The sequence below is a fragment of the Otolemur garnettii genome, unplaced genomic scaffold (assembly GCF_000181295.1).
Source record: "Otolemur garnettii isolate 467f Iridium unplaced genomic scaffold, OtoGar3 scaffold00020, whole genome shotgun sequence".
NCBI lineage: Eukaryota > Metazoa > Chordata > Mammalia > Primates > Galagidae > Otolemur > Otolemur garnettii.
In genome coordinates, this window is record NW_003852415.1 from 2,337,904 (window position 1) to 2,355,893 (window position 17,990).

General features: G+C 39.7%; 1 protein-coding gene across 1 annotated transcript in view; it reads left to right on the top strand.

Annotated features, from left to right (window-relative positions):
• TTLL5 (tubulin tyrosine ligase like 5) overlaps window positions 1-17,990 on the top strand; it is a 308,822-nt gene that overhangs the window by 64,485 nt on the left and 226,347 nt on the right. Inside the window, exons 11-13 of the mRNA XM_023511518.1 lie at window positions 1,272-1,363; window positions 2,116-2,223; window positions 17,751-17,832. Coding sequence (XP_023367286.1) covers window positions 1,272-1,363; window positions 2,116-2,223; window positions 17,751-17,832 — 282 coding nt within the window. The remainder of the gene's footprint in view (window positions 1-1,271; window positions 1,364-2,115; window positions 2,224-17,750; window positions 17,833-17,990) is intronic.

A 17,990-nucleotide genomic window follows, 5' to 3' on the forward strand; every position in this document is an offset into this window, starting at 1 on the left:
AAAAAAAAAAAAAATACATAAAGTTATTTATTTTTGCTGAGGGGAGAGGGAAAAAAAGACTAGTGGTAATACTGAAATGTTAACTATGCTCAACTATAGTGGATGGGTTTGTGGGTGGATGATTTTTATTTTCTTCTCAGTGCTATGATGTATTTTCTAAATATTTATAAAACAAATACTTGTATGATGGTGGGGGGGGAGTTAGGGGAAAAAATTAAAGAAATAAATGAGGCCATCTCAGAAAAGGATTCAGTGGAAGGGAGTACCAGCCCAGCTGTGTGGAAATATTCTTTTTGCTCTGTTTTCTTTCATCCCAATAATTTTGCCAGAAAGTGGAAAAGTAAAAAAGAGACCCAAACAGTTACTTTCTACTTAGACTAAAAATAGATGCCTAGCAGATCCAAGGGAAGAAAGAAAGAAAGAAAGAAATCTGGAAGTGATGGAATAGTCCTCTAAGTTATATAGGTTTCATTCCTTATCCTGTGACCAGCGTTTGAATTGATTGAGGATATCATACCCACTTGGGAAGATGAGCAAAGCTGTGCTTGGTGGAGGGTGGGTTGTGGGAGGAAATGGGGGGGGCAGCAGCTGCAAAACATGAGATTCAGATCACTGGACTCTTCCAACTTTTGTGTAAAGCTGCACCATTTGCCATCCTGCTGCTTATGGGAGAGGTATTCCTCATTACTCTTATCGTCGCTGTAGTTTGTTCGACCTTCAGTGGTGTCTCAAAAGCCATCAGAGAGGTGGGAGCTTGCTTTAGTTGTCAAAGCCGTTCTGTGTTGGATTAGCTTATTAAAGTGCTTTGCTAGATTAGCTTACTGGCCCATCCCAATGCAGTTCTGGTCTAAAAAATGATATCAGAAGTTGTTTTGTGGACTCCTATGACATTCACCTCGAAGGTTAGCTCTGTATCCTCAAACTTTTCTATCTGTTCATTTAATGTAACCATTCTTAAATTTGTTTACATTCTTGCACATGTTTCTTCCACTCTTTCATGGTGGAATTGATTTCTTTGCTTGGGCAAGGAAGAATTTGCTGTCTTCTCCCCTAACCCCTTCAATAAAGCAAACACTGTGCATTTTCATTTCTATTGAAGAAATTGGTACAAAGGGAAACATGACAAAAAGGACCAAGAAAAAAGTGAGTGAGTGGAATCAGCAAAGTCTTTTCTAAAGACTTAAAACAACAAGAAGGCTGTTTGTAAAGAATCTTGTTTCTACAGACAGGCCTGGTTATATTTGTGACCTTGATTTATGAATTTGTTTTAGTTGTGATGATCCAGAAGTGGAAGATTATGGGAACAAATGGAGCATGAGTGCTATGCTTAGGTACCTGAAACAAGAAGGCAGAGACACAACTGGTGAGTATCAGGCTTTTTCCCTTTATAACTTCTCTTCTTTGGATAATTTTACCATTGTCTCTTGCTAGGAGTCATTCTCTCTAGCTCTGATAATGTCGCTGAGACATCCAATGGGATGATTGTTCTTGGCATTACTTTTTCCCATAATTTGCAAACTGGGGAACAGGCTTTCCATGACCCCTGCCCCAAGTCCCTTTTCTCCTTTCTAGTTTGCAAGGCATAAGTTTTTCCTTTAATCCTTGGAGAATTTATCCTTTCTGAATGTTGAACTGCTGAGATACTGTCAGGTTTTTATATAACACATTGCCTGTCTCTGCTTAGTTGTTTCTAAGTTAATCCTTCTCATTCATGTTGCTGAGTTGAAGAGTGGGCAGCATTTGTGTACTGGGCTTAACACTATTGCTGAGCCTTGAGCAGAGTGGGAACCTGGGTCCCTGAAGATACTCTCAGTTCACAAGTGAAGGGTCATAGGGGAAGCATGAGGAAGGAAGACAGGCTCCTATTCCATTCTCTGTCTGTTTGTTGTCACAGGAGACCACCTGTGTATATCCCCTAGTACCTGCGTTCTTGACTGTGTTGACCTCTCTGTGGATTTGCCTGCCCTGGTGGCTCCCATTCAAGAGACTACCATATAAAGGCTTTTTTGAATGAGCACATCCTCTTTTATTATTATACTGTGACCTAGAATCCAGTCCTAATAACCCATGCTTTTTAGTATTTTTTCCTTCATTTTTAATGTTTTGTTTTTGCAGCATTGATGGCCCATGTAGAAGACCTGATCATTAAAACTATAATCTCTGCTGAACTAGCTATTGCTACAGCCTGTAAAACCTTTGTTCCTCATCGCAGCAGTTGTTTTGGTAAGAAAAATGAAGAAGCTTAACATGTTTTGTGAAGAGGGTCCTGGGAAGTTGGGATGGGATTCTGGGGCAGAAAGACTTAGAGATTCTATAGGAGTTATACATATGTGTTGGTTTTTTAGTTCTTTCTAACCTCGTATAATATTTGAAGATCCTACTTAGGGAACAGTGTCGAACTTAGTTGGAAGTTCCCTAGGAGTAACTAGCTTTCTGTGTGAGAAGTAGGGATTGGAACTACAGTATGGATCTTTCTCTCAGAGCAGTCAGAAAAAGTCTGCAATGGACTATACAGGAATTCAGCTCTAACAAATATATTCCAGAGTTCTTTGGCAGCCAGGCTGGGAACTGTTCCAAGAAGCTCTGGCTGGTACCAGTATGTGCTTTCTCCCATTTTCCGATGACTCCTCCTTTTTGTTTTAGTCTCCTCTTTTAGAGGAGTGGGTTCCTCTCCCTCCTCTCCTTCCTCCTCTCTTTCTCTGCTTCTCCTCTTTCTCTTTCTCCTCCCTGCCCTTTGTACTCCACCCCCAGCTCCCTCAAAACAAGTTCAAAACCACTGGACCCAGAAACCTGTTACCTACTGACCCACTACCTGCCATTATGGCGCTAAGAGTGCCTATGTAGGCTCGGCGCCTATAGCTCAACCGGCTAAGGCGCCAGCCACGTACACCTAAGGTGGCGGGTTCGAATCCCCAGCCCAGACCCGTCAAACAACAATGTCGGCTGCAACCAAAAAATAGCCGGGCGTTGTGGCGGGCACCTGTGGTCCCAGCTACTTGGGAGGTGGAGGCAGGAGACTCGCTTGAGCCCAGGAGTTGGAGGTTGCTGTGAGCTGTAATGCCACGGTACTCTACCCAGGGGGACAGCTTGAGGCTCCGGCTCAAAAAAAAAAAAAAAAAAAAGAGTGCCTATGTACATATGCCTCCCACATGGATATGAGCTGGTTAGTGATTGCCTGTGTGAATGTTGGTAAAGTAACATAGGCTTTCGGCACTTTCACTAGGGTCATCAACAGTAAGGATGACTAAAGCATGGCGTGGAATGTAAGTAGCAAGAGTCATGAAGGCAGGATAATAGGAAAATAAAGAGTATGTAAAGAAACTCCTTTACATCCCTAACTAGTTTTATGATTTTCAGCAAGTTACTCGAATCCTTTTTTCTCCACTATAAAATGGCAGTAACAATGGTATCTACCTCCTGTGAGGCAATGACAATAGTATCTACTTCCTTCAAGGTAGAGAACCATGAAAATCATATGTGATCAGACCTGCAAAGCACTTGGCACAATGTCTGGCCCTTCAGTTTATACTCAGTAAAAATTATTTTCTATTTTTTTATAATTAAATATTAAAATTCTTGATTTCTTTAATGGATTATCATAACAGTCTGTACTTAGGGGCACTAAACAAAGGGAATTTTTGAGATTCGAAATAGAACATGGTAGGTCTATCAGGACCTAAAATTAGATAGGGAAAGAAGAGGTATAATATCTTTCTAAAATATGTATCTGTTCATGTCTTCTAAAATCCTTAAATGACTCCCTAGGCTTAAATAATATCATGGAAACTTAATGTGACCCTCAGAGCTTCTTAGAATCTGATCCCAACTGACTTTCCCAGAATTCTGTTTCCTCTCTTACACTTTATAATCCATTTGTATGATACTACACATCTGAGTGCCCTTGCTTTTGTGCCTCTGTGTAAGTTCTGCTGTTTGAGCGGAACACTGTCCTTCTGTCTGCTTTGCCTGCTCCTGTTTCTTTTCTAAGAATCAGCTCCACAGTGCTTCTTTCCAGGAGCCTTTCCTACCACAGTGCCCTGTTGTGTCTCCTTATGCTGTCCTGTACTTGTTTCATTATATTCTTTTCCTACTGCATGGTGATGTTTTATTTATACACACACTGCCACAGTAGTTTCTGAGCTTTTTTCCTTAAATTCTTAATAGTCACTGTGTCCTCCCTTCTCATCTAACCCTATTCTGAAAAATCATACCTTCACCATTCCCTTTGCCTCCCCAGTCCTTTTCTAACCCTTTGCGTTTCTATCTGTTTTATCCTATATCTGGAATACTTTTCTCCTGTTACTTTACCTAGTAGACTACTGACGTCTTTCAATACAAAGTCAAATACCACTTCTTTGGTAGCATTTTCCCTAACGTTTTAGACTGTCAGAGTTAGCCTCCCCACTGTCTAGCCCCAGCATTCTGTCCATAAGTCTGCAATAGTATCTGTGTATCATCTGGTATCCATTTATGTTTCTGTCTCCCCTACTGGACTGGAAACTCATTAAGGACAATATTTTGTCATTCCCACACATGGTAGCGTCTTTTGTTCTGAAAGGATGCTCAAGAAATGTTTGTTGAATGAATAATTGGTACTCTCTTTAGTTGCCTTTTGGCAGCCTGACAGAGGCTTCTCAGTGGATCTGGTTTGGTAAGGGCCTAGAGCTCTTAGAATTACTGCAAATCATTTGAGGGTGGGGATGAAGGGACTAGGAACATAACTCCAACTTCCAAAACCTTATTAAATTGAAACAAGTATTAAAAGTTTCTTTTCTGTATCTACTTAGCTCTTATATAAGGGTAAATTTCTGGTAGTCCTTGGTATAAAAATCTTTGCTCTCATAGTTAATTATAACTAATAAAAGCTTTTCTGAATATTGCCTCTTCTATTTTGTTTTATCACCCTACTGACTTTTGGATGCTTAGGAATTTATTGAACTTAATGACAATTGAATGTTCTGATGTGAAAAACGCAGTGACTTTCTCTGACTCAGTGAAATACCCACTAAATCCATTTCATCAGCCATGGGTCTCCTTTGTACCTCCGTACTTGTGTTCAGTTTTAATAAACTGAGTGCATCTGGAGTTTTTTAAGTTGTTGACTGTCTTCTTGGCTTCTGTGGTTCTAATTCCACTTCCTGTGAGCCCTGGGATTTTGTGTGCTTCATTAACCTTCTCTCATCAGATAGGATTTTGTATATGTGTGTGTGTGTGTGTGTGTTTCTTTGCCTCCTACTCACTCCTAACCTCCCCTAGGGTTTAAGTTATGGGGAATAAGCTAGTATTTTTTTCTTTCTTTCTTTTTTTCACTTATTTTAGAGTAAACAGGAATTGAAAGCTTCCCAGAAGATTTTGGCTTAAACACAGCATTGGCTCTTTTAGGAAAAGCTAGTAGTCCAGGGTTCACTGTATTTTTTGGGTTATTGTTTCTGCCCTTCTGTCTTCCAGATTTCTGCCGGAAGCATTCTATTACTATCTAATATTTCTGTCCTATGATTTCTTTCACATCTTTCTACCTGTAATGTTTAGCTGTGTTTCCAGGTATCTTCAGTATTCCCATTTATTTGTTTCTTTATGCATTTAACTCTTTTTTCAGTTCCTACTATGGGCAAGTCATAAATTAGTCTTTCACCAGTTCATTACCATTAACAGTTTGTTCTTCTCTAAACAGATTTTACATGGATGACCTATACATAAACCTGCATTGTATTATTAGATTATTTTTATTCTTCTTAGACTTGGAAATGTTGACAGATGACCTGAAACTTAGCCATTTAATGTTTTTTTTCATAGGTTTGTACATCTGGAAAGGGTCTTAAAGAATAATTAATCCAGATATGAAAATTAAACCTTCCCCAGGTTCTAGAGCTAGTGCGTGAAGGAACTCAGAGTGACTCAACTTGGAGAATGGGCCTTTAGAAGATGGGTTTGGCAAGCAAAACATCTCGATCATAGAACTCTCAGTTTATAAAATTTGAGATGCTTACCTCAATACAATAGATTTTTTGACAATCTAATTTTTACTTTCTTCCAAGATTGTGAAAATGTGGTGCTTTGTGAAATAATATGCTTAAACAGCAACCTTTTAAATATGCTTAGGAAATTGGCACTGTGAGATAACTGGCTATGAGAAAACTTTTTTGACTAGTTGAAGAAAAACAGCCAAAAACAACAGGATGTTACTGTTCTCTAAACATGCTGACAGTGGTTTTATCTATGTACATGTGAATGGCTGAAGTGATGGGCTATGAGCCTGGTCCTCTCCTGCCTGAGATCATGTGCATAAGCTAAAGGGCCTCTTATTGAACTGATCAGCCATGCCTGGTTCTCATCAGAAACCAGGGATATGTTTGCTCAGAACCTATCATTGCCTAGTATGCCTCTTTGTTGAATGAATCTGGTTTGGCCTTTTATTGCTACCATTTTTTCTTTTTTTTCTTTTTGAGACAGAGCCTCAAGCTATCCCCCTGGGTAGAGTGCTGTGGCATCACAGCTCACAGCAACCTCCAACTCCTGGGCTCAAGCGAGTCTCCTGCCTCAGCCTCCCAAGTAGCTGGGACCACAGGCGCCCACCACAACGCCTGGCTTTTTGTTGCAGCCGTCATTGTTGTTTTTGGTGGGCCCGGGCTGGATTTGAACCCGCCACCTTAGGTATATGTGGCTGGTGCCTTAGCCACTTAGGCCATAGGCACCGAGCCATTGCTACCATTTTTGATCATGGATAAGCTGAGGTTCTTATAGGGAGGGTATCCATAAATATTAAGAATTGTTGAAGTAATGAAAGTGGGCACATATGTTCTCCAACAATATAAACTACTTGACCAACAACAGAAAAATAACAGAAGTCAAGGAACTTTTCACTTTTTGAGATAATCTTTTCTGGCTTATCCCATGCTCCTGTTTAGGTGGTAAAAGTTTACCATAGAAGGAAGTTATATAGGAAGTCCTTACTGTATATCAAGCAAACACTGGTTATTTTCTATAGTTAGTTTAGCTGCATTGGTTTTCAGTTTTTGTCAATACTAGCCATATTTTACAGAGAAGGAAAAATGTTTCAGAAAGGTGAAATAAGTTGTCCGAGATCATGCAGCTAATGAATGAATGGCAAAGCCACGTTTGGGAGCCAGATCTCTCTGGCTCTTTCTCCACCTACATACAAATAGGTGTTGATTAGTCTGGTCACTTTTGGCAACCCTATATCCTAATTCTTCCTCTGTTCTTCTGTAACTAGATCTCAGGGAAAATGATATAATCTTTTCTAGCAGATCAGGCCTGAGAAAGACACACTTTTTGCTCTAGTTAACAGTACCTAGTCCTAGATGCTCTTTTCAAATCTACCTTTACATCTGGTAGCCAGATACCATAGTGATTTATTGGACTAGTTAACAAATTGGCTCTGGGATTTTTCTTTTATTTAGTTCATTTTCCTGTGGGATTTTGGTCTGCTTTTCTCAAAAATTCTTCTCCTGGATCCCATATAAAGACTTCCCTCTTAGCTTTTCAGTTCAAAACCAAAGCCAAGGTGAAAAGAATTTCCTTTATACAATATCTTTTCAATGACAGTGAGTTCTGGCTAGTGTCAGTACTTTCCATTGCCTCAGGGACTATGGCTTCAGCTGGGGCTTTATTTCTGGGGAGGTTTAGTGGATTGATCCAAAATTAGCGGTGTGACATGTTTAGTAATCTGTTAGGCCTTACATGGGTTATTGTTTTCTTCAGCAAATCTTTTTTTCTTGTACCTTCCTAAATTATTAGGTTTTTCCTTAATATATGTTTAATATATAAAATCACCAGGAAGAATTTATTTTATTTTATTTATGATTGGTGGCTTTGTTTTAAATATTTAAAGTCTCATGGTCAGGGTTATTTGGAGGGAGTAGCTGCACTTTATTTTGTCTTTCTTAAAAATTGTGTGGTGTTTTCACTTAGAAGTTTTTTCTCTTTTTCTTTTTCCTCTTTTGATTTTTCTTGATTATGTCCTATGTGCTAATTATGGTTCAGGCAAGTTGGTATATAACAATGAATGAGATAGGTCCCCTGTCCTAAAATGATGGGGAGGAGCATACGTGAAATGACCAGTGATAGTACAAGTACCAGAGTGGTTCAGGTGCTCTTAGAATACACAAGAGTTGCCAACTATGCCTAGGGAGCCATAGAAAGATATTCCTAATAGAGGGAATGGAATATGCGAAGGACAGTGTCATGACAGGATGTGGCACTTTTTGAAATAGAAGTGTGACTAGGTAATAGCCTGAATAGAATGGGGTAGGAAATAAGGTTATGGAGGTAGATCGGGGCCAGATTGTAAAGAATAGACAAGTTTAAGTTAATCCTGTACCCAGAAGACAGGTATTAGAGGTTTTTGAGCAAGGGAACATAGGATTATATAATATTTTTAACATTTATCATAATTTGATTCAATGCTTGAGACGACAGAATTACAACAAAGAGAATACTAGTTTCTATTTCTATACAAATAAAAGAAATTTGCTGGGTATAGTAGACCATGCTTGTAGTCCCAGCTACTAGTAGTAACTAATTTAAAATCTTCTGAGAAACAGCCTGATATTAGGGTCTATTGCTGGGCCAATTTACTTACTGTCTGTCTCTGTGACTATTGGATTTATTTTTTTAAGAAAGGTAATTCTGATGGGTTCGGAGAAGGAACTACAGTGGGGAAAAGATAGTGCTAGGGAAACAACCAAGGAGGTAAGAGGTGTGCAGTGATAATAGACACTTGACATGTAATCAAGTAATCCTACTCATAGATATCTACCCAGAATAAACAAAACCATATGTTCACACAAATATCTGTACACAAATTTTTATAGAAGTTTTATTTATATTTATGTAAAATTGGAGGCAACTCAAATGTCCATCAACAGTTATGGGATAAATGGTGGTATGTCCGTATCATAGAATATGAGATAGCAATAAAAATGATGAGCTATATTATTGATATCCATAATAACATAGGTAAATCTTAAAAATACGACACTAAGTCAAAGAATCTAGTCTCAAAAGGTTACATAGTAATTTATTCTGTTTGATTTTCTTAAGTGTTCTGATCATGAAAGGATGCTAGATATTGTCAAAAGCTTTTTCTGCATCTATTGAGAGAATCATATGGTCTTTGTTTTTTTAGTTTGTTTATGGCATATATTATATTTATAGATTTATGTATATTGAACCAACCTTGAGACCCTGGGATAAAACCCACTTGATCATGGTGTATAATTCATTTGCTGTATTGCTGGATTCTGTTTGCTAGGATCTTATTGAATATTTTTGCAGCTATGTTCATTAAAGATACTGGTCTATAGTTTTCTTTTCTTGTTGGGTCTTTTCCTGGTTTGGGTATTAGGGTGATATTGCTTCATAGAATGTGTTGGGAAGTATTCTTTCTTTTTCAATGTTTTGGAAAAGGTTAAGTAATATAGGTATTAGTTCCTCTTTAAAGGTTTGTTAGAATTCTGATATGATGTCATCTTGTCCTGGACTCTTCTGTTTTGGGAGATTTCATATAGTTGATTCTATTTCAGTACTTGATATAGGTCTGTTCAGCATTTCCAGTTCTTTCTGATTAAGTCTAGGAAGTTGGTGTGCTTCCAAGTATTGGTCATTTTCTTTCAGCTTTTCATATTTCTGAGAATAAAGGTTTTTGTAGTATTCATTAAGGAGTTTTTAAATTTCTGAGGTGTTTATTGTTATTTTGCCTTTGTCATTTCTGATTGATGATATTAGGCACTTTAATTTTCTATTTTTGGTTAGGTTGGCCAAAGGTTTATCAATTTTTTTGAATTTTTCCAAAAACCAACCTTTTGATTCATTGATCTTTTGAATAATTCTTTTGTTTTCAATTTCATTTAATTCTGCTGTAATTTAAGATATTTCATTTCTTCTGCTGGGTTTGGGGTTAGAATGTTTTTCCTTTTCCAGTTGCTTAAGATGTCCCATTAAGTTATTGACTTCCTCTCTTTCCATTCTCTTGAGGAAGGCTTGCAGGGCTATGTAGTTCCCTCTTAGGACTGCCTTTGTGGTATCCCACAGGTTCTGATATTTTGTGTCTTCATTATTATTTTGTTCCAAACATTTGGCACTTTCCTTCATAATCTCATCTATGACCCAACTATCATTCAGCATAAGGTTATTTAATTTCCATGTCTTAGTATGAATATGCAGATAACCTGTTATTAGTGAGTTCAACTTTTATAGCATCATGATCTGAGAAAATCCAAGGAATAATTTCTATACTTTTACATATGCTGAGGTTAGACTTGTGACCTAAGATGTGATCAGTTTTGGAGGATGTTCCATGGGTTGATGAGAAGAATGTGTATTCAGTTTTGTTAGGATGAAATGTTCTGTAGATGTCTGTTAAATTCAATTGTTGTATGGTGAAGTTTAAGTCCAAAATTGTTTGCTTAGTCTCTTATCAGAAGATCTATTTAATACTGCCAAAGGAGTGTTAAAATCTCCAACTATCATGGTGCTGGAAGATATTAAATTGCTCATATCTGGGTCTCCTGGAGGAGCATTCTGGTTGGGTACATAAGTGTTAATAATTGACATCTCATCATGTTGAGTATTTCCCTTAACAAATATGAAGTGACCATCCTTGCTTTTCCTTACTTTGGTTGGTATAAAGCCTAGTGTATCTGCAAATAAAATTGCCACCCCTGATTTTTTCTGATTTTCATTTGCCTGGATTACAGATGCCCAGATGCCCATCCCCTCACCCTGCGTCTGTATTTATCCTTTAAGGTAAGATGAGGTTCTTGTATGCAGCAGATATCTGGCCAAAGTTTTTGTATCTAGTCAGCCAACCTATGCCCCTTAAGAGAACAGTTTAAACTGTTCATGTGAATTGAGAGTGTTGATAAGCCTGATAGTATTTTGGGTGTCAAGTTTTTCGAAAGTCCAGTGGACTTTTTGAATATTTTCACTATTATGAAAATTGCGTTTTGGTCAAGAATTTCAGAGTGAGTTTACTTCGGTGGTAGAGCATTGTGCTGGTTATTATGGAGGATGAGTCTGAAGATATCCTGAAGGGCTGATTTGGTCATGGCAAATTTCTTCAACATGTGTTTGTCATTAAAGTATTTAACTTCTCCATCATAAATGAAGCTTAGTTTAACTGGATACAGGGTCCTGGGCTGAAAGTTGTTTTGTTTTAGGAAATTGAAGGTCGATGACCATCCTCTTCTGACTTGAAAAGTTTCAGCAGAGGGTGGTGCCGGTGCCTCAGGGAATAGGGCGCTGGCCCCATATACTGAGGGTAGTGAGTTCAAACCCAGTCCCAGCCAAACTGCAACAAAAAATAGCTGGGCATCTTGGTGGGTGCCTATAGTCCCAGCTACTCGGAAGGCTAAGGCAAGAGAATCACCTAAGGTCAAGAGCTGGAGGTTGCGGTGAGCTGGGACGCAATGGCACTGTACTGAGGGTGACAAAGACAGACTCTGTCTCTAAAAAAAAAACAAAAAGAAAAAAATTTTAGTGGAAAGCTCTGCAGTCATTCTAATATTCTTCCCCTTGTAGGTTATAATTTTCTTACATCTGGCTGCTTGCAGGATTTTCTCCTTCATATTAACTTTGGTGAAGTTAATTACAATGTGTCTAGAAGATGCTTTATTTGGGTTGAGTTGTGCTGGGGTTGTAAAACTGTCTGCTATCTGAATTTCAGCATCTCTTGCCAGGGTTGGGAAGTTCTCAGTTATCTCTTGGAGTAGGGTACCTGTGCCTTTCTGACTATCCCCTTCTCCTTAAGGGATTCCTATGAGGTGAATCTTTACTCTTTTGGAATGGTCCCACAATTCTCTCAGGAAATGATCCGTTTTTGCTCTCCACTTCTCTTTCTCTTTGAGTGTTTGGGAGCATTCAAAAGCTTTGTCTTCAGTGTTCGAGATCCTTTCTTCTGCCTGCTTCATTCTGTTACTGAGGGATTCTACTGTATATCTCAGATCATTGAGGGCTGCAAGTTCTTGTCTCAATGTGTCAAAATCCTTGGTGATTTTGTCTTTGAATTCATTGAATTCTAGAGACAATTTTTGAATTGCTCTTTGAATTTCTAATTATATCTTTGCCTCCCTTCTCTTAATCTTATTTGCAATCCAAATTCTGAATTCAATTTCTGACATCTCAGCTATTTGTTTATGAATGGGATCTTCTGTTGTGTCTCCTTTGCCATTCCTTGGGAGAGTTGATCTACTCTAATTATTCATGTTGCCAGGGTTTTTCTGCTGATTCTGCCCCATGATTATTTTTCACCATTTGGCTAGAGAAGCTGGCAAGGTGAAATTGAATTGAGGGCTCCTAGAGTTGTAATTGATCAGGCTTTTACCAAAGAACTGGGACTGGTGATTGTGGCTTTTCCCTTAGAGCTTTACAAAGGTCCCATTCAGAACTACTGCCTGAAACTCTGGGCACCTGTTTGGTGTGGTGGGGCTAGATGGCACTGACTAGTATTCAGCTAGTCTCTGCCCAATCCTAGTGAATCAGTGGCTTTGGGCTGAAATCTCAGCTGTGGAGATATATATAAGCAACTAAGACATCCTGCCCCCTTCTGTCCCTCACAAGCGACAACTGGCAGGGGAGAATCCCATACTCCCACAACCACCAATCTTGGTGGGTCCCCAGGTGATCGGCCCAGGTCAAGAGTAGCAAACCAATTGTTTTGGTCAACACAAACACTGATCTGGTGGGAAAGTTCAAAAGGTCTTCAGCATCTAGGCAGTGGGGGTGCACTAGCAGTTCAGTTTGACCCCAGTGGGAGAGACAGTGGAACTGCCAGGTGGTGCTACCACTGTCCATGATACTGCTGTGTGCAGGTTGCTGGAGCTGGCGGGGAGCTGGAGGGCAGAGCTGCTGACCCCCAGCCTCAGGCCACAGGAGTCAGGTGGGAAGCCAGAGGGTGGAGCCTCAGGGGTCGCAGGAGCCAGGTGGGGAGCTGGTGGACGGAGTCACTGGCTTTGGGCAGCATGGGTCACAGGAGCCAGGTAAGAGTCTCCAGTACAGGCCCCAGGTTGCAAAAGCTGGCAGGAGTCACCAGCTGTGGCTGCAGGTGGCAGGGGAGTCGCCAGCTGCTGACTGCAGGTCTCAGAAGCCAGGCAGGAGTCACAGGCCGTGCACCACATGGGCTGTAGGAGCTGGACAAGAGTCACTGGGCATGGGCCAGTGGGCTGCAGGGGTCAGGCAGGAGTCACTGGCCTCAGGCAGTGGGGCTCAGGATCTGGGCAGGAGTTGCTGGCCCTGGGCTATAGGAGTTACAGGAGCCCAAGGGCAGAGTCATCAGCCATAGGCCACACAGGTCCCAGGAGCCGGGCAGGCGTCACCACCATGGCCACTGGTTGCAGGAGTCGACGAGGAGCCAAGCCACCCACTATAGGCTGCCAACCCGGGGACCCAGTGGGCTGTAGTCCCTGGTCCCAACACAGGGCAAGTCTCTCTCCGTTTGTGACTCCTGGCCTCTATTAAAGTTATAGTTTCAGAAAGTTATAATTTCAGAGCAACTGCCCCACAGCTCATGAGGTGACCCACCCTAGCAAAAATCTGCCAACCACTCTGGATTTTGCAGGGGGTAGTCTTTCAGACCGCCAGGAGACAGGGGAGGGGTGGATTGGGAGTTCAGGAAGGTAGGGAGAATACCAGATTAACTTTGGCCCAGGCAAGAGACTGCCTGGGCTTGGAGGGATATCTCTCCATGGAGGGAGTCTCAGCCCTCAGTGTTCTCTCCCCTTTGGTGAAATAAAAGATCCTCTGTTCTCTACTCGCCTCAAGTCACTCTCCTGGGGCGGGGGGGTGGGGAGTGGGGGAAGGATTCCCATCCTCTTTGGATGGGTTTTGTACCTGTAATTTGTTTCCTTGGAGTCCCCAGATGTGAACCTATCCATCCTCTCAGCTCAGCTCCCGATCTTCTGCTTTATTGGGTTATTTCTGGCCATTATTTCCCCCTCTGGATAGGAGCCTCTGCTGAAAGATGGCTTCATTCTGCCATCTTGCCTCTCAAATTGTACTTTTAAAGAGCTATCCATTTCATCATATGTAAATTATACCTCAAATGGGAATGGAGGGCTGGAAATAGTACCTGGATACAAAGATGTTTGTATCCTAGCACTTTGGAAGGCTGAAGTAGGAAGATCATTTGCGGCCAGGAGTTCTAGACTAATCTGAGCAACATAGTCATCCTGTCTCTACAAAAAACAGAAAAATTTGCTGAGTGTGGTACAGCATGCCTGTAGTCCCAGCTACTCAGCCGGCTGAGGCAGGAGGATTGCTTGAGCCCAGGAGTTTGAGGTTATAGTGAGTTGTGATGATAGGATGATACCAGGCATCAGAGAGACCTTGTCTCAACAACAACAACCACCACCAAACACGGGGCGAGGCTCTCTCCTCTTGTGACTCCTGGCCTCTATTAAAGAGCACAACAAAAATAGTAATAGGGAAGACAGGCTGGGTTAATGAGAAAGAAGGACAAAAAAAGAGAAATGATGTATTGTATTTGGGAGGGGGCTAAAGGTAGTTTTCTAACTTTGGGACTTGGTAGACGGGGTGATCATTTCCCAAGATGGAGCAGTTTTGGGGGAAAATAGCAAGGACTGTTTTTTTGAGTATTGAATCACCTGTGGGATATCCTAGTGAAGATGTCTAAAAGGCACATTTGGAATTATGGATTTGGTGTCCAGGAGACAAAGATATGATTTGAATGTCATCATCATAACAGTAATTGCTGCCAGGAGAAACCCTGAGATTACCCGAGAAGAAAAGTAGACTTAAGAAGGAAAGAGATCTGAGGATGTCACCCTGAGCAAATGTACCATTGAATAGCTGAGTAGAAGAGACAGAATGAAAGGAAAGACGAAGAGAATGTGAAGAGAGCAGTGTCTGGATCCCAGGGGAGAAAAAATTTCAATAAGTAAGAGGTGGTCCAGAGTTTCAGATGCGTGGGCTTGGCAGTAAGATGGTCCTTGGTAATCATATTGAGAACAGTGAGTCATTAAGAGAGTAGGAACAGAAGCAAATTCTTCTTATGTGAATTAGGTATTAAAGTTTAGACAGCTACGTGTAGATTGCTTTTTCAAGAAGCTTATTAAAGAAATTGGGAGATAAGGACAATGTAGGAAGTAGAGTAAAGCTTTTTTTTTTTTTCCTTTTTTTACCTCTGGCTAGTCCAAATTTTCAAGTTTATTTTGAGTTAGCTGGGGGCTGAAGGAAAAATTGCTTACCAAAAAGACTGTCTTGAGGAAATATTCCATAAAATGGTATCTATAGTCATACTGTCCTGTCATGATGAGGAGAAGAACATAGAGGAACAAAGAAGAGCTATCAGAACCAGAAAAGCCAGCAAGGTATTCAAATAGTGGATCTCACAGATGTTTGGTTATCATGATTTTTTTAAATTTGAGATTAACATATGGGTACAAATGATTAGTTTACATTATTTGCATTTGTTAGGTAAATGTCTTAAGTTATATAGTTCAGGGTTTTTGTTTTTTTTAGACAGTCTTTCCCTGTTGCCCTAGCTGAATGCAGTAGCCTAATCACAGTGCACTGACCTCAAACTCCTCTGAGTTCAAAGGGATTCTCCTGTCTCAACCTCATGAGGCAGTGAGTCTACAGGTGTGTTCTATGCCTGGCTAATTTTTCTATTTTTGTTTTATAGAGATAGAGTCTTGCTCTTGTTCGGGCTGGTCTTGAACTCGCCTCAGGTGATTTGCCTGCCTTGGCCCTCCAGAGTGCTAGGCTTACACTCAGGAGCTGCTACCCACAGCCTCACTGATTCTTAATTTGATTTTACTTTATCCTCATTTGTGGGTGATCCTCCAAACCTAAACAATATGTGCATCAATCATTATTTTAACCTTGTTTCTCTTACTGTTATTAATATTAACATTATATAAAACAGTTGAATCCTGTGTCTCAGCTTTTAAAAACTGAAGAGAATATTATTTTTTTCTTGAGTCACACATTGTATTCTCTCTTGCTTGTATAATGTTAACTTGGACTTGTAGTCTTTGCAATTATATCTTTTCTTTTAAATGCTTACTTAGTTCTGTATCACAAAAGGTTTTCCTCAGGTTAAAAGGAAAATATTCAGTGGGATTACTAAAAATTAGGTCAGATATTCAGAAGAATATACTAGCTATAAAATCTATGAATTTGTTACCAAAAGAAGATAGGTGAAAGAATCCCTTTTCTTTATATTTTACAGTATAGATAATTTGTAAATTTTGAATAGTTACATGAAGCTGAATACATCTCAAACTCTTATGAGGTTTGTGATTATTTTTGGAAATAAAATAGAATCCTAAATAATTGCTATGGGAGTTGACTCATTCATGGAAATTTCCCTAGAGGGTTTAGAACATGCGTGTGTGCCTGCATCATTACCTGCCTAAGTAGGTTATAGGCTTACTGAGCATCTACATATGACAAGCAGTGATTTAAAAAGAGAGGCTAAAGAAAACCAAAGGATGCTAAAGAAATGTCAGCGAGAGATGATTTCCCCAGCTTCCACAGTGTAGAGTTGTGAGGACAACCAGGTCTAAAGTCAGACTGTGTCCTGGGAATTTTTGGAGCTACCTTTTTAGAACTATCTTCTGTTTATTTTAGAGGATTGAGAAATGAAATTCTTAAAACAAGGAAATTTTTATGAGAATTATTTTTCTGGAAATACCTAGTTGTATTCTGTGAGCGTAAGCTCTGGCCTTTGACCGCTAGTCAAATAGTAAGAAAGGTAGTTTTTTTCTGTGGGAGGAAAGATTTAAGCACTTTATTTTAGGGACACAGGATGGGATGTTTGGGAATGAATGGGACTTCTGAAAGTCATATGTATTTAATACATATATATTCCAAGAACTGTGCACTATTGTGGTTTCTGTAGAGAGGGTCTCACTAATAATAATATGAAGGGTTCCAAAGTTAACTCTCATCTCCAAATTTGTTAAATAAAACCAGGCAGCTCGGGAGGAAGTCCTGTTTATGGGTCTTTCTTTGCTTCTTGTAACAGTTGGGGAGGTAAAAGAAGAGAATCAGTAAAGAATCCAGAAGCCGTGGAAATTTGATCTTTGGCTCCCTGCTGCCTTAAATAATATTAGTGGTACAATAATTTGTGTGGTCATACTTCTGCTCTGGCTTTCTCTTCTGTCTGTATTGAGCTAGTGTGTTTCATTTTGTCTTTAAAGGGAAATTGAAACCATAGGACAGGGAACAGAATTAAGGGAAAAAAGAGAAACATATTTTACATATATTTTACATTTAGATGCCCTCTTGACCTAAGTTGTGAAAGCAAGTTCATGGGCTAAGAAAATGTGATAGTAGGATCCTAGAGAGTTGGAGAGTTGCCTTCGGTAGATTTTTCTGTTTTCAGGGCATAGCAGGGAGCTGGTGGGTCAGGACGATGCACAGTAAACCCAAGGCAGTGTTGATATTAGATATGTTTATTTTACCTCTTTTCTCAACTTTTTTTTTTTTTTTTTGCCTATAAATGTAGCAGAATTGTGCTTGTTAACTCTTCTAGAGTCAAGTCTCTCTGTTTCTTAGGAACATCAACAGAGTGGATGGTAAAAACAGTAGAATTTTATAGCGTTGTTTTCTTATTATCTCTAGAACTTAATTAATTTCTCTTGAACTTGAAAGATTCTCTGTTTCTACCAGTGAGTCCCTAGCCTCTGATGGGAGTTGAGTGGATTGAAACTTGGTGTGGTTGTGACATGGAAGATGATCTTGTGTCCTGTGTTACATTGTATTTCTAGAACTCTATGGCTTTGATGTGCTCATAGATTCTACTCTGAAGCCATGGTTGTTGGAAGTGAATCTCTCTCCTTCTTTGGCCTGGTAAGTCAGTTCCTTCAGCTAGAAAAACTTTCAAGTAGCACTAAAACACTTTCTTTTCTCTCTTTTTTATTTTTATTTTATTTTTCGTCATTTCTCTTGGCACCAGAAGACTCTTTTCCTAGTTATTAAAGATGAATAGAATTTTTTAATTTAAATGG